This window comes from Canis lupus, chromosome 28 (assembly GCF_003254725.2).
Source record: "Canis lupus dingo isolate Sandy chromosome 28, ASM325472v2, whole genome shotgun sequence".
NCBI lineage: Eukaryota > Metazoa > Chordata > Mammalia > Carnivora > Canidae > Canis > Canis lupus.
The window spans coordinates 10,417,570-10,439,770 of NC_064270.1; the positions used below are offsets into that span (position 1 = coordinate 10,417,570).

At 35.0% G+C, this 22,201-nt stretch overlaps 1 protein-coding gene across 16 annotated transcripts in view; it reads left to right on the forward strand.

The window, feature by feature from the left end:
- LCOR (ligand dependent nuclear receptor corepressor) overlaps nt 1-22,201 on the forward strand; it is a 153,203-nt gene that overhangs the window by 107,815 nt on the left and 23,187 nt on the right. For 14 of the 16 annotated variants that reach the window (XM_049103504.1, XM_049103505.1, XM_025466758.3 and 11 more), the window contains 2 exons: nt 45-332; nt 3,421-3,514. In XM_049103504.1, coding sequence (XP_048959461.1) covers nt 45-332; nt 3,421-3,514 — 382 coding nt within the window. Of the gene's footprint in view, nt 1-44; nt 333-3,420; nt 3,515-6,025; nt 15,580-22,201 lie in introns of those variants that run through there. The other 2 variants (XM_035707675.2, XM_035707677.2) reach the window with 2 other exon arrangements.

Genomic DNA, 22,201 nt, shown 5'->3' on the forward strand with positions numbered 1-22,201 from the left:
AGTACATTGTCCCAATTTAAAAGTAAATAAATCTTTGTTTACAGACAGTCCCTGGGTCTCCGACCCCAATATTCCCCTAGTGGCCCGTGAGATCATGCAGCGAATGATCCAACAATTTGCTGCTGAATATACCTCAAAAAATAGCTCTACTCAGGACCCCAGCCAGCCCAATAGCACAAAGAACCAAAGCCTGCCGAAAGCATCTCCAGTCACCACCTCTCCCACGGCTGCAACTACTCAGAACCCTGTGCTCAGCAAACTTCTCATGGCTGACCAAGACTCACCTCTGGACCTTACTGTCAGAAAGTCTCAGTCAGAACCTAGCGAACAAGGTATGGTTTGATGTTAAGGTCTCCTCTGTCCAATCAGAATACTTTAATTTGGAGAAAAAAAATTATTGGCAAATAGGGCACCAGTAACAATAATAGGATAAAGACTAATGTGATTCTTAAATTATTCCTGACTCTGCAGTGATAGAGAAGTACAGATGAAATGGCTACCTTATGTATCAATAGTTCATGGTCACCATTAGATTAATTTACCACCCAGGAAAGTTAGGTGGTTACAGTTGTTACTGATCTTTAAGTTACTTGATATTTATATAAGTATTTTATACTTTACAAAGCTTTGCTATATCCATTGTTTTTAAAACCCCTTTGAAAAAGCTTTCCCCCTATCCATCAGTGTTCCAGGATTAGCACCTGAGAAATAAAAATGTCTTGTTAGATAGAAGTTATACTCTACAAATGAAATTATAAGTCAAGAAAGAATTTGTATTGTTTGTATCTTTAAAAAAGAAACTCCTAAGATTAGATATAATGAGGAAGACATTAGACACAATTGGTGGTTCAGTATATTCAGTATTTTATTAATACACAAACACATCCACACATGTATGTGCTGTATTATAAACTAACCTTAGAATAGCTTCAAAAGGTAATTTTAATTTGTTGGTGAGGATCCTAATTAAGGGAAAATGTTAGGAGGTTGTTAGTTATGCTTAGCACATATTTCTTGAATTTATGAAGAGTTGACTCAGATTAAATATTTTTGTTGCTTTGTGATCTCATTTTACCTTTAATTTCACAAAGATGAAGTGAGCATTTCAATCCTGCCATTGTTTGACCCAATACAGATTGTAAATTGGAGATGTTTATTCTACTGAGAGTTCCTTGTCATAGAGAGCTCATAAGAGGAGCAGAAAGCTGTGAGATGTGTAGATTTATTGGTGAGAAATACATGTTCATTTTGCAAAAAGTTAAATTCGTAAAAGAACCTCTTTCAAAGGACTTTCCTTTGCTTATTTTAACTAATTTAAGAGGGATTTACAGTTAGACTGGCTTTTAGTTTATTAAAAATGTAGTTTTGAATAGTAATTCTTTTTTCCTGTTTCTGGTAATGAATAGTCTCAATCTCAGAATTCTGAGAGGTTTCCTAACATATGCTCACATTGATCAGTGTACTTTTACTTTTGGTTACCCAAAACAAAATTGTGCTTTTCTGTGCTTTTCTTTTTATTGAGGATTATCTCTACCAAAGATAGGTATCTTTCCTTAATCTCTTTGCTCTAAATACTGTATTAAAAACTTCAGGTTTGCAGTAGGAGAATGACAGCATAGAGGTTGTTTTTAAAGTATTAATAATGGAGATTAGCATATAAAGATACCACCTAGTCTAATCTAACTTCTAGTTGGTGCTGTGCTTAAGAAATATGTTGTACTGATGGTATGTTTTTGTTAAGAGAACTTTGAGCTAGATGATGGGATTATAGTGTATAGGCTTTAAGTGAAACAATTTTTAAAATGATATTTCCCAAATGAATTTTCAGGTATTTTCAATGAATCACTGTATATTTAGTATATTTAAGTAGACTTAAAATATATTGCCTGTTTGATTAGACAGACTTGGAATCTTTAAATAATAGTGTCTCTGGTTGGAAATATTTTAAGCAGTGTATTTGCTTGTTAGATATCTAATTGGGTTAAGATGTCTAATAGGACACTTGGTTCTGTATGATTACAGTTATATTTTTAGAAATATTAGTGACTTAAGGATAACACTTATTCTGTATGAGTGTGGGATTTTCATTTATAAACTCAATCACATATTTATTTGTAACAGCCTGAAATCAGGAGTGACAATGTCTTCAGAGACAAGTCCACAAGTCCTGTGTAGGTTCTAGATTGGGGATAACTAGATAGAAAAATCCTCTCTGTTGACCAACTGAAAACCAGAGGCGTTGTGTATCAGCTTGCTCTGTTAATTTTGAACAGAATGACAGCTTTAAAAGTTGTCCAGATGATCAGTTTGCATTTCTAGATATGTCTGTGAGGGGAAAAAAGTCTTTGTGGGAAAAGAAGGTCTTCTAATTTTATGTTCTAATAGAACAAATTTGTTATTTGGTCCAGCTTCAATAATAATTAAATAAATAAATAAATAAATAAATAAATAAATAAATAAATAAATAAAAATGGCTAAACGTCTAGGCTGTCTTCAGTATCAAGACTGTTTCATTCTTCTTTCTTTCCTTAAACTTTGCTGACCAGTTTGTAGTAGCTTATTTTTAAAAATATTTATTTATTCATGAGAGACACAGAGAGAGAGGCAGAGACACAGGCAGAGGGAGGAGCCCGATGCAGGACTTGACCCTGGGACTGCGGGATCACGCCCTGAGCTGAAGGCAGACACTCAACCGCTGAGCCATCCTGGAGTCCCTATAATAGCTTAATTAAAAACCCTGCCTTTATAGATACCATGAAGGGAATTTTGAAACTTTGCAGATTTTTTTCTAAAAGACTGAATCCAAATACACAGTTTTTTGCAGATGTGTCTGAGGAGTACTTAGGACATATGAAAATTATAAATAGCATCTGATTCATCTTACAGACTATCTTTTATATATGTGTAATTTAACCGTATAAACATATTTAAAAATGATTTCTGTTATATAAATTTCCTAAATCCAACTTTTGTGTACTTTGAATGTTTCAGGTAGACTTAGCTCTTGAGGAATTTGGTTTTAAATTTGTATGATGTGGCATTAAAAACTCACATGCTTTGATAAAGATAAATTTGGAAAATGGAGTCTGATAGTTCTATTGCAAAACTTCATACTGTGTAAACTGCAATTTCTAATATCTCACTATATCCTAACATCTTCAGTGATATGCCATACCTTTTCTTTTGCCCTATTAATAAAATACTTAACTCTTGGAGATAATAGCTATAACAAGCTTTGGTAAGTGTATATCACTTTAGGAAGGAAAATAATCCTGATTCTATTAACAAATTGACTTCATAACTCATATATGGCTGGTGAATCTGCTTGGTTGATTAGGCCTATTGCTTTGTCATTTTTAGTCTATTCAGTTCACATTTGTTCCTAGTTTTTAATATCTTCAGGTGTTTGTGTCTCTACAGACGGTGTACTTGATCTCTCCACTAAGAAAAGTCCATGTGCTGGCAGCACTTCCCTGAGCCATTCTCCAGGTTGCTCCAGTACTCAAGGGAACGGGTAAGGGAAAATATTTGTAGCCTTCCACAGTTTTATAGGGGACAGTTTATCAAAGATTGGCGCAGGCTCCTTTATATGTTTTAAAAATTAAGTCTTCAGAGTAACAGTCTTATAAGTGGGCCTTTAGTAAATTACTTAGTCCATCACTCCAGTAAAAGCACAATCTGTGAACTCCATAATTGACTAGTGTAGATCAGTTTTGCCAGTTTAGTACATACAGTGAATGAATGAAAATACGGCAAGAATGTCTTTGGACTTTTTGTTGTTGAGTGTTTGGGAGTGGGAAACCCAACCTAAATAATTCCAGAGTTCAGATGTAAAAGCAGTATTATGTGTGCTGAAGTTGTTGAATGAAAGTTGGGCTCCAGTACTTAACTTGGTATTTCTAATGGAGTGTGCTGGTATGTGGGGGCTGTTCATTTTTTTCTTGTTTGTTTTTGGTTTTGTTTCATTTGTTGATTTGAACTGCAGTTTTAACTCTGTGTGGCAGTTCAGAAAATGTAATTATATGTATTTTTTGTTTTTTAAGTGGTTAAGACTGTAGATGTTGGGATAACCATCTTATGCTACCAAGACATTATTACATGCTCAGTTTTGATAACTCTTAGCAGATTAAAGTGAATTTTCTGACCACCTAATTTTATAGTGTAAGAATTGTCTTAATTCTCCCTCTACATGTACATAGAAACCATTTAGAAAAGTCAGGTATCAATAAAGACATTTAAATACCGTATTTGGGAAGAATTTCCATAAAATTGTGTTGTAACCAAAAATCAGCTTCGTATATGAAAAGTAACTTTGGTAAGTTAAATTAGTTAATATGTAGGTTTATTTAACTTTTAGAATACCAACAGAAGGAAGTTGTTTAGATGTTAAAGGAATAAGTACGCACTAAATGGACTAACCTTTTTCAACTTTTAGTTTCCTTCAAATTGAAAGATTCCTTTACTGACTTCTAAAATGCTGCCTTTATTTTCTCTAAAATTCCATCATTTTCCTTTTTCTCTCCTTTCTTCAGTCTAAAAGTAACACTGATTTAATGCAGTTTGCATAATTTACTAATCTTTTTCCTTAAGCCCTTTTTCACTATAGTTTATATTAGATACAAGTTATTGTGGTCCCAAGTCATTGGGTCCCATTTATATATCAGAAAACTTGAATTGTGTAATTTAAGGACACATGTAGGAGAAGCCTAAGTGTGGTTTGCATAAATGAGTCCCTTGCTTACGATTTCCTTTAAACTTGGCCACCAAGTCCATGTATAATATGGTTGAAGTTGCTGTGTTTATCCCTCTGAATGGAAAGAAGGTGTTTTTTATGTGGTATCATTTTCTGGAAGACAAAAGCACCGACAAGCCTGCCCATCTTTTAGTTGAATATTATTTGTTATATTTATTATGTTTTTACTGATAACAGCACAGAGTAGACTTTTGGAGAACATAGTTGGTTTATCATTATTTCTTCAGAGTTTCATTTTGTGCCTACTAAATGTAATTATTCCCCTGGCATGCTTTCCCAGTTGCCAGTTTTATCTTTGATAATCTTTATTGTGAAAATGGAAACCTTACGAATTAGCTTTGTGTTAGTAGTTGACTTTTTAAACATTATTTGAAAGCTATCCACTTAAAATTTCAAAATTGACGTTTGATACTTTAAGAAGAGACACTTCTAACTAAAGAACTGCTACAAATTGTTTATATACCTCTGACAGTATTTTGAGTAGAACTTAAGAAACAAAGTTTGGGGAAAATAAAGGGCAGTTTCTTTAAAGATTGGATTATTTCAAATGGAAAATTAGTGGTACTCATGTGTCTGCACCTAATAGTTTTAAAATGAAGAAGTGGTAAGTTATAATGTGATGGGTGTTTTGGTTTGGGTTCCCACCCTTGGGGCTGGTAGCCATCTTTTTTTCCCAAGCAAAATAAGAAATGTTATTTGAACTTGTTTGGTTTTTGATAATGAACATCAGCTTGTTTGTGGGATAAATGAGCAATTATCTATGGGTTCCACCACTGTAAATGGTTCCAGTTTTATAGCTGGTTGTCATGAATGTTGAATATGTTGCATTAAAATAAATAATTTGGCTTACTCTTTTATTACTGTACTTGTTTAGTGGTAACGTCACATTGGTAACACAATTCTGTGTAGATCTATGGAGACTTGATGATTACTTTGTAATTAATAATTTAAGGTGCTATTTTCAGACAGTTGCGCGAAACTTTTTCTCCGAAAATTTGTGAACCCAACCAGAGACCAGCTGACAGGTTTAATTTTTCTTTGCCCAAAAAGCTACTGGTTTTTTTTTTTTTCTTTTTTCCTTTTTCTTTTTTTGTGAACAAGTTTTAAAACTAACTGCCGAGACCATTTTTTTTTTAATTTTAGAGAAAAATAAATAAATAACACAAAGTGATGTTACCCAAGCAAGGCCTTCTAATAAAGGAGTGGTCCCCTCACCCATCCCTCCCTACCTGTGCAAGTCCTGCTCACATCAGTTTCCTTCCATCCAATTAGGCGACCTGGGAGACCCAGCCAGTACCGCCCAGACGGACTTCGGAGTGGTGATGGGGTACCTCCAAGAAGCTTACAGGATGGAACCAGGGAAGGTTTTGGACACTCCACATCACTCAAAGTTCCATTGGCTCGATCCCTGCAGATTAGTGAAGAGCTACTGAGCAGAAACCAATTGTCCACAGCTGCCAGCCTTGGGCCATCTGGATTACAGAATCATGGACAACACTTAATATTATCCAGGGAAGCCTCTTGGGCAAAACCACATTATGAGTTCAACCTCAGCCGTATGAAGTTCAGGGGAAATGGTGCACTCAGCAACATCAGTGACCTTCCTTTTCTTGCAGAAAACTCTGCCTTTCCAAAAATGGCACTTCAAGCAAAACAAGATGGAAAAAAGGATGGGAGCCATGCATCTCCTGTAGATTTAAAGATACCACAAGTTCGAGGAATGGATCTTTCTTGGGAGTCTCGCACTGGTGATCAGTACAGCTATAGCTCTTTGGTAATGGGTTCACAAACGGAGAGCGCGCTTAGTAAAAAGTTAAGGGCTATTCTTCCAAAACAAAATAGAAAAAGCATGTTAGATGCTGGACCCGATTCTTGGGGCTCAGATGCTGAGCAGTCTACCTCTGGACAGCCATATCCCACATCGGATCAAGAAGGAGACCCTGGCTCCAAGCAGCCTCGGAAGAAAAGAGGGCGTTACAGACAGTACAACAGTGAGATACTGGAGGAAGCAATCTCAGTGGTTATGAGTGGAAAAATGAGTGTTTCCAAAGCTCAGAGTATTTATGGGATTCCCCACAGTACACTGGAGTACAAAGTAAAGGAGAGGCTGGGCACTTTGAAAAACCCTCCAAAGAAAAAGATGAAATTAATGAGGTCGGAGGGGCCAGATGTTTCTGTAAAGATTGAATTAGATCCCCAGGGAGAGGCAGCACAAAGTGCAAATGAATCAAAAAATGAGTAGGAATACTGTAGAGTGCCAATTACTGTACAAACTGGGTGAGCACTACTGCATTGTTCAGCTATCATTGCTTGCACCTGACTTCATTTACTGTGACACTTGTTTCTTTGCAGATTTTGCATTGACTTGTGTGTACAGAGGTGAAAGGTGCATTCTGAATGTTGCATATTTTAAAATTTTCATGTGCAGTATGGCTCGGGATATTGTTTGGCCTTTTTGCATGTTTCTCTACAAAAGAGAATTGAGTTACCTCACAGAGAACAGATACATGGAAGTGGACTCCTTGCCTGTAGAGCCTGCATGCTTTTCTTTCTTTCTTTCTTTGTTTCTTTCTTTTTTTTTCCTCTTAAGTTATATTTGCCTTTATTTAAAAAAAAAAAAAAAAGATAAAAAAGCCCCCTTTTAGAAACCACCTCTGTCAAACTGGGAGCTTTATCATTACAAATTAGAAAGCCATCTTATAAAATCATTCATGTTTCTCTTCTGCATTTCAACTAATTGAAAGATTAAAGAAAAATATCCTAAGAACAATGAACCTTTGAATTTAAGAAATTTGGTTATTCAGTGTAATTATTTAGGTCAATTTACATTTTATGATTTTTTTCTCACTATTAAATTTACTTAACAAATCAGCAATCTGTTTAGTGCTCACCCAGAGGGAAAGGAGGTGGAAAATGTGCACACACTACCTTCAGAAATGCTTCGGTTAATTCCTTTGTAACACTACCTTTGCTGTAATTTTCTTTGGGATTTTCTAAGGGTAGAATTTGGTCTCACCAACAAGTGAGGATATAGCCTTATCTCATGGAGGACGAGCTCCGTTCTTACTCAGGAGCAGTCAGGGTACATTACATAAAACAATAGAGGATGCCTCATTTTAACAGTTTCTTTGTATTCTTAAAACCTTTTACAGATTGATCATGTGCTAACTAACAACTGGATGTTATTGCAGCAACTAGTTTAATATATTCAAGATCTGTTTATTGGGGAAAGGGAGAAGTAAGGAAAGTGTGTTTAAGTAATTACAATACTGCAAAAGTGGTATCTAGATTTTACAGCCTCAGTAGTCTGCCCAAATATCCACATGAATATCCATGTTTGTGGTGAGGAAAAAAAAACCCAAGGCAACCTAATATGATTTAGGTTGCATTTCACATCTAATGATAATCCAATCAGCAATCAAGCTCAGAATTTCTTTTTTAACTAATCCAGGTACTAGTACAAGGGGAGAGGGGTTGTTTTTTAGTTTTTATTTAATTTGTTGCTTTCAGTTTTTCTTCTCCTTCTCCTTCTCCTTCTCCTTCTCCTTCTCGTTCTCCTTTTTTGGCATCCTGCATTCTATCCCCTTTTTAACTTTTCCTGATATTTCGCTGATTTTCATGGTTGTTTAGCACACAATTCAGGACTTTTCAGATCATGTTTATATAAGCACTCCTTGAAGAGCATCTTAAGCTTTTTTTGAGATGGGCTTTTCAAATTATAGTAATGAAATTCATAGTATTTATTTCCTACAATTTTTTGCAAGAATAACTGATAAATAAAGCCCATAAAATTTAATTTTGACTTTTGACCAAATTAAAATTACTCTCAGTGTAAAAACAAAATCCATGCCACACACACCCCATCTAATCTAATCTGCTGAGAAAGGTGGTCAGGCCCTTCTAAATGCTTAACCAAAAATAAGCAAAAAGTCATTGGAATTTTTGTATAAAATAAAGTAAAACTTGGAGCATTAAATTGTGAAGCCAGTGATTTCAGATGGATACTGAGTTGAAGAGAAGTAGGTCCAGATATTCCCAAAGCATAAATTTTTGCCTGGCAACTTTGGAGCAGTTAATTAGGTTAAGGATAGTTTTTCCTCAGCAACCTATTTCTTCAAAGGTTAGGCACACCATTGCTGTTATTAAAATACATGCACTGCTCATTCTCGACATAGCCTGGGCTTGGGTTTCTCTTTTGGTTTGGTTATTTTGTGTAGCAGTTTAATCTGTGGATGACTGAGCCTGTTTCCTCTTAGCTTTCTGATCTTCTCAACAGAAAAAGCAGCTTGGGTTCAGAGCAGTATGTGACTCTGCAATATTTTCTAGCCTAGCTAGAAGTTGCAATAAAAATATTTTATGAAATATATGGTTTTCATCTGCAGTTGAAGGAAGTTGTAGAAAGTTTGCTGAAAGCAAAGGGCTAAGCTTGTGAAGGAATGCCTCCTTTGTTCCACACTCAGTAATTTGTTACACACAATTAATTGCAGCCATGGTACCTTTTTGCCTGATGTTTGGGGGTATTTGGTAGCCCGAATTCCTGCAAAAGGGTCCTTTGAGCAATTAATTTGTGCTTGCTTTTATCCCCTCTCAGAAAGGCATCATTAAAGGCCCATTTAAGAATCTGGCCCTAAAAGTTCAACTTTTGTAGTTTTACTGTTCAGAGAGGTTTAATCCTGTGTGGTAGTCTATAAAGTGATGTATGAGTTGAGTTATGTAAATTTTGTCATTGTAGTGTACATGGAGTGATCATTTTACTAACATAAATATTTTCTATGTGTGTTTCAGTGGATGACAATCGAGCAGCAGAAGAATGGTGTGCCTACCCTTTAATGCTGCAGTTTAAATAAGAGAACTTGTATTGTGTCATTTCAGATTGTAGGCTGAGACTTGTAAATAGTGAAAATTTGAGTACTTCTATTATTTGTTTTGGTTAGAAAGTGAATTTAAAAACAAACCAAACTCTAAACTTTCTCAGATTAAAAGTCCTGAGACCTGAAGATTGTAATATTCATGTCTGTGAAGCTTTTAAACATTACACGTGAGATCAGTCATGACTTGATATTCAGGTAAATTTTCTTTTCCAAGAAGCTTTTGAATAAGCATATTTCCTCCAAAGGTCGGTCGGTCTCTTTCTCTCTCTCTCTCTCTCTCTTTTTTTTCCTTTTTGAGTGTAGATTATTTTAAAGCACTAATTGCATTACATTGGTAACTGCAATATAAAATAGCCATTATTGTTTTGTGAAGCATGGTTGAAATTAGATAGTGGTCCCTTTTAAATTTCATGAGCCTCTCAGAAAAAAATAAAAATCTTAAAAAAAAAATACAGAAAGCTGCTGAATATTTCAAAAGATATATATTTTACCTTATTGTAGGTTTTGTAAAGTTAGTTGGTAATATTCAGGTGCACTTTTAATGTTAAATTTTGTGTTCAGATTTCCATTATACCATGTATTTCTCGGAGGTGGCTCATCACATGGCTGGCTGTCAGTCTTGGTGCCGCAGTGATCTTTTAATATTTGATTTCTCTCTTGATTTGCCACTGTTCTGTATTGGCACTTTCAGTGTAGATATTCTAGTTTGGGGACGTCCTCATCAATGTGTAATAGAGATTGGTCTATTCGCATGCTTAATTTCTGCTGATCAGAGTTTTGCATGGCCCAAACAACAGTTGACCATTTTTATGGTATGGGAAAGTATAGTTCACAGCGGTCTTTGTCACAAAAGCCTTTTCTCCTATCATTTTCCAGTAGGCAGATGATGACATTACTCAAACTAATGTTAGGAGATAATGTATTGAAAATCCAATTCTTGAGTTTTTTATGAGAGAACATTGGTATTGTAGAGTAGATATACTATGGCACTATAAAATCAAAAATACTAAATAATACTGTGGAAGGATATCTAGTTGGTATTTTTATCATTAGCTTTCTCATGTCTCAGACAGTAGAGTCATGAAGCTTGACAGAAATGTAATATATTATATTACTTTGTTCAGTAGGCTTTCAAGTGACTCTTGAACTATGTTTGTGATGAGCTATACACTTTTTTCTGCTCCCCAAATACCATGAAGGACAAGGTCTCTCTTTCAAGAAACATAATTTATATTTGTGTATAATACTTTTTAATATTAAGTTTGTTGTTACTCTGAAGTTTAGGTGTTGCTTGATAAACCTTTGCTGCAGCAGATCATGAATATGAGTAAGGCTTTGTGTGATGATAATAGGGGTCCTTATGTGAAGTAAATTACTGTTCAGTTCTGGTGAGCAAGCTCAACAAGTGTGAAGTGTGTATTAGCTTTACTTGGTACACTTTTACTTTACAATATTGAAGTGCTTTTAGAACTCTGGTTATCTTATATAAACCATTACCTCAACCAATTGGCATTTTCATTCCCCAACATTTTACCTGAGCTATAATATGAGCTATATGGGATCAGATAATAAAACAATAAGGCACAATGAGAAGTTTAGTTCCCAATTTTCTGGAGAGAACTCTAAATTAGACTAAAAATGACTACCTGCAAAGGCCCATATCTTAACTACCTTCTGTCATTAGGCAGTACTTAGCAACCTTTGAGCTGCTAGTGAGCTATGTGTTCTCCCCCTGCTCAAATAAGCACATGGTGCAAGGCCTGGTTCTAAGCCTTTGTGATTCTCTTACATTTCATTGACCCATATTAGTAAAGCTTGGATTCAGTTGGTTATTTTTATAAAAAAATTAATGATTCTGTCCAATGTCAGAACCTGAAATTATTTTGAAGGGTTTTAACAGATAAATGACTGGTCATGTCATTTTCTTTAACAGCTGTTGTCCCCATAGATTTAATTTTGAGACAGACCACGTATTTTTGCTTTTGTAATAATTCTTTCTTTAAATGCTAGTTATATGAGCCACCCTTTTTCTATATATTCAGGTTGCTGTCATTGGTGATAGAATATGGCAATAGACTGAATTGCTCCACTTAATCTTTTATGGAAAACATTGAAAGTTATAGGTTGAATTTTGACCTTCATTGAAGATATCAAAGATTGTTTTCCTGTTACCTTTATCTTTCTGTTGTAATTAGGTCTTTATTACTGTGGTCAGGCCAGTGCTATTAGAAACTTAATGGCTTTAGCCAAATGGCCCATTTAGGAGACTATTAAGCTATATAGGGGCTTAAAAAAAGTGATTGCTTTCAAACTCTACTGAAAAGGAAAGAAGTATAATTCTGGTACAAGGAATGCAGACCTCCAAAGTCTTCTTAGTTTTCTTTAGATTCATTCTGTCCTTGAGACTTACAGGATTTGTGACATGGTGACTGAAGGGAAAATAGAGGAAATTCTCTGCCCATCCTCTGTCTCTCGTTCCCAGATAAACTCACAGTTGCCTTTTGAAAAAGCAGACATTAGCCCTGTAGCTGTGTGCCCTAAATGTTTTGAAGGAGATTGGGGGAGGGGGGTAAGGAGTAGGATGGGAAAGTATGTATAGACTTGAGAAGAAGCTAAAGATTCTCTTCAACAGTACAAACAATGAGTCGCAGGATAGATAATGTAAAGTTGGGCCACCTTCATTTCATGATAGAGAAATCTTTTAGATGATTTGAAAATGAGAATCAAGACTAATTAATGTTGATTTGACAATAAAACATGAGTTAATTCTGCAACTATTTGGGGGGTAATTTTAAGGTTTCCAGTTCATTTAGAGCTGTGTCGATAAGCGCTGAAAAACAAGCACTTTTAGTTAATCATCGATTTATTGGATGTAGCAAATATTATAATCATAATATTTAATCTTTATAGTTTGAATATGGAAATGAACTCTTTACCCCATCTTGAACTGTCTTTGAACAGACTCAAGGTGATCTTTTCAACACTGGAAATGACCCTACACACATACCAAAAAAATCTAAAGCAGTAAGACGTATTTGAAGATCCATACCTCTTAGACTTTTTAGATTTGTCTTGGGAAAGAATTTATGAACCTATAACCAGTATTAGTGCAGTCTTGGGTTCCTTGTTCTGCATAATTGCACCCTTTCTCAGGTATGTCCTGAAAACATAAATTTTAAAATAATCTCTTTAGAGATTAGATTCTCAGTGGATAGTGTGTAAGGGGACTGGGGGAGGGGGGTGGGGGGTTGGCCACAGGACACTGACACAGTAGAGCAGGGATTTTTAACATTCAATAGCCAAATAGAATTTCAATCTAGAATATTTTTACCCCCTCAGAGTAAGTGAAACATCTATTATTTGGTAAATACCCGGTGCTACACTCCTAAAAGTCTTTTCTTTCATCCAGGTTAACTTTTTTTTCCTGCTTGGTGGAAGGGTATATAGTAAACTTTACTGTCACTAGGAAAGCACTTGTCCGAAATGTTTGAAGTACTAGAAAAGGGATAATTCAGCACTTTTTCTGTTACAACACTAAAGTCTTAATTTATCTTCAGAGTCTTAGGTACTGTAAGTTTTAGCGTGATTATTTAAAAATATAAAGCATAACTACATAATACGGGGTCAGATCACATTTATATAAATACTTCTTATTAAAAAAAAAAAGACAACAACATTCTGTACCTTTCAAGCAATTCCAAATGATTGCCTCACATTTCTGGTTTCATTAAGCATTTCAGGCTTAAGAATTTGGAATTTGAGAGGAGGTGAGGGGAAGATTCCCCAAAATGAAAAATTGTGTCAGACCATTTTAGAAAAATCACTAGGAAAATGGGTAGGGATTCTCTCTCCCTTTAAGTCTTCAGGGAATGAGCAGTATTTAGAATCTTTGGCTGAAATTCAAGCCTTTTTACTGTGTAAATTTTTAATATTAATTCACTGACATGCTTTTTACATCAGAGGACTGAAAATGGATCTTAATGTTTTTAAGTTGTGGAAGGGTATATTTCTAAAATGAGGGGGGATAATTAACTAGGTTAGTATACCAGCATTAGTAAGTTTAAGGAATTTTAGTATGTAATAGCAAAGTGTTTGATTAAAAGTCTAATCCTATATTGCTAGTCGAAATTAGTTACATTCTGATCTAGGAAAGATAATAGTCATTGGATATTGATATGCTGTGCTGTCAGAAAACCAGACGAAGATAGAAACCTTTATCTGACTCCCACATGTTGCTTGTTCTGATGGGATATATACTTTACAGCAGCTTATTGCTGCTGCTTTGAGAAGAAATGTATAAACTATACATTTGGAGTGTTTTGCATATAATTCTTTATAACCTCCACTTTGAACTGTCAGACATTGGTATTTTATCAGTCCACATTGTTAAATAAAACTAATGTTCTTAGGAATCCAACTTGTACACACTGTTTAAAAACCCTCAGGGACAGTTTACACACTATTCTCACTCAATTCAGGTACTTTGATGCTATTCTTAAACCTAACAGTGACTTGTATTTTTCTGTTTTGCTTTTATTTCGACGTGCTGGTAGCACATCCTTGATGAATGTCAACTTAAAAACTCAGTTCAGGTATCCAGGTATAACTCAGCCAAACAGATTTTAAAGCTGCATATAACTCTCCAGCACACGGTGCCTCACACTCTTATAGTGGCATTCTATATATTCAGTTATTACTACTGAGCAGATAATATGGGGGTTCCTGTTAACAGTGTATTTAAAAAAACAAAATGTGCATAAATGTATAGCCAGCACATGTGTAACACACACACAAACTATATTTTTAAATGCCACTAATAGCCAGCACAATTAAATGACATTCCTTGCTGCTTCTGTAAACTATAACAGATGCAGTTCCTCCTCGATGTGGCTCTTGCTTCTTCACCACACTACTACTAAATTCAAGCACTGGTCCTTGGGTGTCTGACCTCTACATTCTAGTTTATGCAATGTCTTTAGAGAATTCTGTGCACTGGCCACTGTGATGGAACCGTTGGGCCAGTAGTGCTCTGAGTTTATTAGTAGTGACTCTGCCAAAGTTGGTGTTGTAACATGAGTATGTAAATGTCAAAAAAATTAGCAGAGGTCTAGGTCTAGATATCAACAGACAATTTTGTCAGTATATTTTGTAGCCTTCAAGTCCTCAGTGACAAGTTTCTAATGATGTGAAGTTCTAATTCCAGTGTTTTAGTACTTTGCATCTTTAATGTTAAGACTTGTCTACTAGAGGTCTTTATTCTTTAAGACTCCTTTTGTTTTCTACAGTACTATCTGTGGTTAACAAAATAGATTATTCCTCTGCTTTAATATTTGATATCTTACATTTAAAAGGAACTCTCCATATATAAAACCCATAGCCTTTGAAGATACGGAAAATGGCATCAGATTTCTAGAAGTTCAAGCGTCATGTAACAAAACAGGAACCCCCTTTACTCTTATGGACCTCATTTCAATATACTGTTTACAGTTTGACGGAATTGTATAATTTAATATTTCTCTTGTACTGTAGTTTATATTTATTTACAGATTTTTTTTTGTACTGTGTGATTTGAACTTTTTGTTCCTTGCTATGATCAATGTTTATGTAGTAGAGCACTTATGATCACAAATTAAGTTTTTTGGTTTGATTGCACTACATTAAATTTTTTAATGCAGTTCTGATTTTTGACTGGACTAAAATAAGCTGTGTCTTAATGTATGTGATGAGTACTTAAAACTTTAATCCATGTGGTCCCCTTTTTTTTGCATTGTATGTCAGAAGCGCTAGTTCTTTCGTGCATGTGTAAGATTTAATGGTTCCATTGTATTATTTGACCATGACATTTTGGAGAAACATTCCCAGCTGTAATGTTGTGTATGGTAGTTCTCACTGGATGCTAGACTTTTCAAAACCACTATTCTTCTAATAAATTTTGTTGTGAAAAGCTGTTTTAAACGCTTGGTTTCTACTTCTTAAGATTTTAATATGTTTTTTAAAAATCCACAGAAGGGATAAAATTTCCAAGTGTTCTGTAAATGTACTTGGTAAGAAGTTGGTAATTTTTTAATGGTAAATTCTTTCCAGATGATCTCTTAGATGACTAGAAGTTACTGTTTCAAAATTGTGCTTCAGTATTTGGGTGCCACACTGCCTAATAACTCTATGCCTTTATAGTTTGATACTCCCCTACCTCACAGGGATTATTCACTTGAAAAATTTGTTTCAGCTAGACAAGATACATATTTATATTTTTCATAATACCTGCTTGCTGGGCTTATGTAATTATTTTCTCAAAATCATAGTTTTGTCAGAGTAAACCATTATGCTGGAATTGCTTGCTAAAATGATGATTTACTAAGTATTGTTTGCTCTTGAAGTACAAGTATGAAAGCAACATAGTCAGTTGAGGTTCTTATAGTATTCTGTATTCTACAGTATAGTATTCTGATTCTTGGGAAGATGCTGGCATTTCCTTTTAACTGGACAAAAAAGAACAATATATGTGTTGCTTACTTGTTTTTTTGAGAAACGAGGTGTATAAAGAAGTATTATAAAGTGATTCCTGTTGTAAAGTAGTGAGGGGAACATCTGAATTAGGGTGATAAAGATTAGAAATGGTATAGCAAAGTATTGGAGAAAGCTTTTTCAAGCTCAAATATGTGTAATTAATGTAGGTTGAAGGGGTTTCTGATAATTTCTAATGGCATTTTCTACTAAAAAATGATGCTATTGTTGGTAGTTGCTCCAGATTATCTTTTAGTTAGTATTTTTGTCTTACTTCTTTGGCTGTCTCTCTGCTTTTTGGTCCGATGTTTATAAATTTGGAAATTTTGTTGGTACTGAAGGCTTGTCCGTTGGCTTCATTTGTTTCCTTTACTCAGTCATGCCACATTATTTATAGAACAATTTTCTGGAAACCTAATTACTACTTATTTGTAAATTTGAAAGCTTATAACTGCTTGTTTCTTGCCATTATCCATTCTAAACTGGTGACCAGATCAATATGGTAGGATTATAATCTGGCATCTCATAAATGAATTCATTTTAGTGTTTTTTGTTTATGAATTGATACTTAATTCTCCAGTTATTATAACTTTGTTTTTAAAAAGGACTTACTCCTTCTAATCCAGAATTTTCTTCTCTGATTCTGTTGATACTTTGGAATTAATTCAAGGACTCTTATGTCTTATCAAGGTGTTGCAATCAGGGAAATTGCAGATGGGAAATGGAGTGGGAAAAATGGAAAATGGGATAGCTTTCTGCCACTTCCCGAGTTGTATAGTCATTTTTCCTCAAAAACTTTCTCTCACCAGATACTTTTATCGAAATGTAAATACATTCTTACGTCATATAGTGCTAGATCTCATTGCCGAAAAGAGTGCACAATCTTTTAACAGAATTTACTGAGTAACGCAGTAGATAGCTGTTCTCTTGTATTCTGAGTGTACACTTTGTCATTAGCTGCTTCCAGTGGTGAGCATTTAGCCGAGGATTGTATTAATCTTGTTCAGCTTAGAAATTTTTGGACTTTTGCTATGTTTGGAGGAAATGGTAGTATATCAAGCATCACTTACAATTGGAGTAGAAAAGCTTTTTTTCAGAGGTCAGTAGAAAAATGTTTTCAAAAGAAAACATTTTTTCAAAAGGTTGATCAGGGAATGCCTGGGCAGTTTAGTAGTCTGCTTTTGACTCGGTGTGATCCTGGAGTCCTGGGATTGAGTCCCACATCAGTCTCCCCAGGGGGAGCCTGCTTCTTGCTCTATGTCTCTGCCTCTCTCATGAATAAATAAATAATTTTTTAAAACCTAAAAAAAAATAAATAATAAAAGGTTGATCAGTGTGTATATAGTTAATAGTTTAAGCCATCATTTGGTTAGAGTGCAACTTGGGAAGTAACCTGGGAAGTAAGCAAAAATACCTAAAAACTCATAAGTATTAAATCTGGAGTCTGAGGCTATTTATAGTCATGTACAGATACTATTGTTTATTGACTAGTAGTTTTCAGATGGTAATGGTACTTTCACCAACCTTATTTGACCACCAATACAGAGTGATAAGGGATTATTTGGTACTTTAAATTTCTGTCAACTTGGTATTCTAACTAACACTCATGTTTTCATCTGGGAAGTCATAGTGGTCACCTGAATGCTGTTGAGTAATAGACCTCTGAGTCTGTTAAAAGTGCAATCTTATATTAAATGTGAGACAAACACACTAATATTTATCTGTTCTAACATTGGGAAATATATAGCAACACTTTAATGAATAATAAAGTATTATAAACCTTAGGGTCTCCCCTTTGCATTGTAGCATTTTCTAAAGGAAAAACAAATAGATCTGGATTTCATTTTAGATACCTTTTATTTAAAACAAGTCTTTTAAAGTTTTTATTATGAACTGTGTGAATGTGATACTTTTGCAAAAATTATAAGATATGTTAATTTTAAAGTATGTTATTTATAATGTCTATTTCCATTGTGTGCAGGCTAGTTCTGTCTTGAATATTTGAGCACAAAGAGTTCAGAGAATCATTGGATATACTCAGTCTCAATTAGAATCAGTCTTTAAGAATGCAGATGCCTGGGTTCTACACCAGATCCATTCAATCGGTTTATAAGTGTGAGGCCTGGACATGTTCTGTATTTTCAAAATGTAGCACAGGAGGTTTTTTCGCTTGGGGTTTTTTTGTTTTTTGTTTTTTTCTTTTTGTATTAAAGTTTATTCATTAGGTCTTTTGTGGCAGAGACACATAATGTAAAATTTACCATCTCAACCATTTTTTAAGTATATGGTTCAGCAGTGTTAAGCATATTCACATTGTTGTGACCATAGGAAGTTTTGATTGGTCCACTGATTAAATACTGTTTGTTCCATTCTAATCTTTTATTATTATTATTTTTTAATGAAAAACGTGGAATGTGGGGGAGCTTAAGGGACTTGTCCTCCTCACATAATGGGTTGCCCTTGATACACATGATTCCAAACCATATACCACTTTGGCACTCATAATTCAACCTTAGAATTAGAATTAGAGTTTTAATCTGCTAATAATTTTCTTTTAGGTTTACTTTTAACTTAATTAAATCTCAAATATTAATTTAGTTTCACTCTTGCTGAGATGTACATTGCTTTTTAGGAAGAGAATGAAATCCATATATGAAATTACCAGTTAAGAAATTACATCAGAAGCCTATAAATTTCATTGTTAAATAGAACCATTGTTGACTCAATGCTAGAGGAGATGGATCTTGAAGAGTAGGTAAGGCATAGAGAGGAGAGGAGAGATATCTACTCCAAGTTTAAGAGACAGAATTTAATGGGCCTGGTTTAAAATCTCAGCTCTTCTAGTTTCTCTGTACATGATCTTGAACAAGTTATTGAAACTTTCTGAACCTTGGGTTTGTTAATATTTTATTTAAATTCAGTTTGCCAACATACAGTATAACACCCAGTGCTCATCCCATCAAGTGCCCTCCTTAGTGCCCGTCACCCAGTTACCCTATCCTCTGATCCACCTCCCCTTCTGCAGCCCTTTGTCTCCTGAGCCTTGGTTCCTTATCTGTAAAAGGAATCTTCTACCATCTGCCTCAGAGATTTGCTATGAAGCTCAATTGAAATTCTGTATATAAGATACTTAGTACTATGTTGGGCTCTTTGCAAATCTGGCAAGAGTTAATTTAGTGAGGGATAGAGAAAGTGAGAAAATCAGATTGAAAATTGTAGAGGAAGTCGTTTGTATTGATTAGAACTTTGAAAGAGGGGCAGGTGAGTTTGTATTAGGGATACTGGGTGGCCAGTCTTTTCACTGCAGTCAAAGACATAAAAATGTTGGAACTATGATTAAAACCTGGAATGCTACTTTTCTACATTTCTTAGTCCTGTTCATGGGCATGTTATCAGACTATTAGTCATTCTTCATTTCTTTTCAGAGACTAGACTAAAAGTTGTTTGGAAAGTAGAAGATGTTTAAGATTAAAAATTACAAAGTTGTGTAGAATTTATCTTCATTTCCATTGTACACTGAGTATTTTGTATAGTCAAGGTTGAAATGTTACATGCTTTGAAGATTTTTCTTCCTACGTGGTGGTAGTTTGAATAACAAAATGTAAGACCTAAGTGTGGGAGTATGGATAAGTGCGTGCATATGTGTTTAATCATCAAACCATCAGTTTTCCAATGAAAGAATTTAGGGAATCTTCTGCCAAAGATTTAGCGATTTTAAACTCTTATTAAATGGGAGTTCTGAGCATTTCAAACAGGCAGATCATAGCACCAGTTTAGAGGTGTTCATTCTATTTACATTCTATTTACATCTATTAAATCAACTAGAAACATTTTTGCCAGGAAAACCTGGCAGTGTAGCATTAGCTAGATAAAGATGAATTAAGAAGAAAATAACCAGGATAGCAAATTTTTATGAGGTGCTAGGAATTGGTAAGTCTGTAGAAGAGTTTTTTAAACTGGATCAACCAGTTGCAACCTTAGTCAGTTGTAAGATGAGTTTAGTGGGTCCTAACATTTTATTTTATTTTATTTATTTTATTTTTTTGGGTGGGTCCTAACATTTTAAAAAGAAATCAGAAAAAGAGAGCACGTATCATATAATAAGGATAAAACTGTTTCATTGAAATGTGTGTCATCATAGATACGCAAACTGAGATATGTGTACTATATCACTTTGTAAAAAGTGTTTCTTGTTCTGGTTTGCAGTCAAAAAACTCTCATGGCTTTGAAAGCCATTGTGTAAACCATGCCTTTTCATCCCAGTAATTCTGGTATCTTGGAGAGCATGTTAGCAGCCTACTGTGTGCTTATAGTTAGGAACCTACACCTTTTACTGTCTTGTCTTCAAAATTCCCTTTCCTTTCCCTGCCTTGTTGATTTGAACTCATTTTCATTGGAAGATTATTCTTTTTTCCTATGCTGTTTTCCGTTCTCTTGAAAAAATGTCTTAGGGAAATTATTTTCGCTACATAGTAACTCATTTGGTTAGTTTAACAAACTGTGAGAGTAGAGTAAGAAATTTTAACCCAGCCCCCAGGTAGAACTGTGTTAACGAGGATGGAGTATGAGCAGTGGGAAGTGGATATGTTTTATCCAAAAAAAAGTGATAAAATCACAGGCATCTGGGTGACTCAGTTAAGTGTCTGACTCTTGAGGTCAGCTCAGGTCTTGATCTCTGGGTCTTGACTTCAAGCCCTGCATTGGGCTCCATGGAGCCTACCTTAAAGTGATGATCGGATTTGGACTTTAAGAAAGCTGACAATTCTGGGTAATGTGAAAGCAAACTCTAAAATGAGAAACTAGTGGCAGGGAGCATAGAATTCAGTATTCTCTAAGGAAAGTTGAATCAGTGTAGTTGAACTGGATTGTGATTGGAAGCAAGAGAAAAGAGGCAACCTAAGGAGAAGGAGTGAGGTGACATAAATACCTAAGTTGAATATATGTGTGCGTGAGTGTATACATTTAGTTACATTTTGTCTTCAATATTCCTGAGTAAAGACTTGAATATACCAATGATTCTGCTTAGTTCATGCCACTCCAGCAAAATCTCCAACAATAGACTTGAGTTTCCATAGAGAAGAAGAGAATGATGATAAAGGACTTAATTCCAAGAGCACCCAGAATGGTAGATACAAAAATGCTTTGCTAAAAAAATAATAAAAAATAAAAGTGCTTTGCTTATATCTATACTTTAAATTGTAAAATCTGTATACTTCCTCAAATATTCATGAGGTGAATAAGTGGAAAATGATATTAAATTTAAGAATCTTTTTCTAAGGTTTTACATTTTACAAAGTGATCTAGTCTTTAAAGATTACAGTTATTACTTAGGAATGCCATCATTGTGACAACTTTAAGTGATTTAGTATATGACAACAAAAGTAGAATTTTCCATTTTGAGGCTTACATTGCAGATTTGAATGGTTTCAAGAATATAGAGAGTAAGATCCTCAAGAGAACATGAGAAAAGTTAATGTCTAGAAGATCCTCCTAACAATCATGAAAAGCTCAGGATACTATCAAATATCTGCTGCTTATTATAATTCTGCTAGTCTCCTTCCTTTCACCCAAAAAAGAAAGTAGGAATATTTGTCAAAAACACATCACTCTATTTCTAGAGAGAAAAGAACATTTATGTTGCTGGGATCTGTCATGTGAACTGTTAAATGTCCTCTTGTTTGTGTCAGGCCCCCATGCCTCCTTTAGAGCCCCCTATACATATACCCTTGCATATTGCCTTGCAAAATGCTGGTGTGGGCATTGAGTTGATAACCGCTATTATTACTCTTATTACAAAAGAAATAAACTCCCGTCATATTGGAGTCTTGTCTGGACACCAGGGAGGAAGCCATGTACTGTTCTTGGCCTCTACTGGGCCTTGACAAATGTTTCTTTACCCTCACTCTGTGATGGGGGGGATTTAAAAGAGCCCCATGAAGGGATCCCTGGGTGGCGCAGCGGTTTGGCGCCTGCCTTTGGCCCAGGGCGCGATCCTGGAGACCCGGGATCGAATCCCACGTTGGGCTCCCGGTGCATGGAGCCTGCTTCTCCCTCTGCCTCTCTCTCTCTCTCT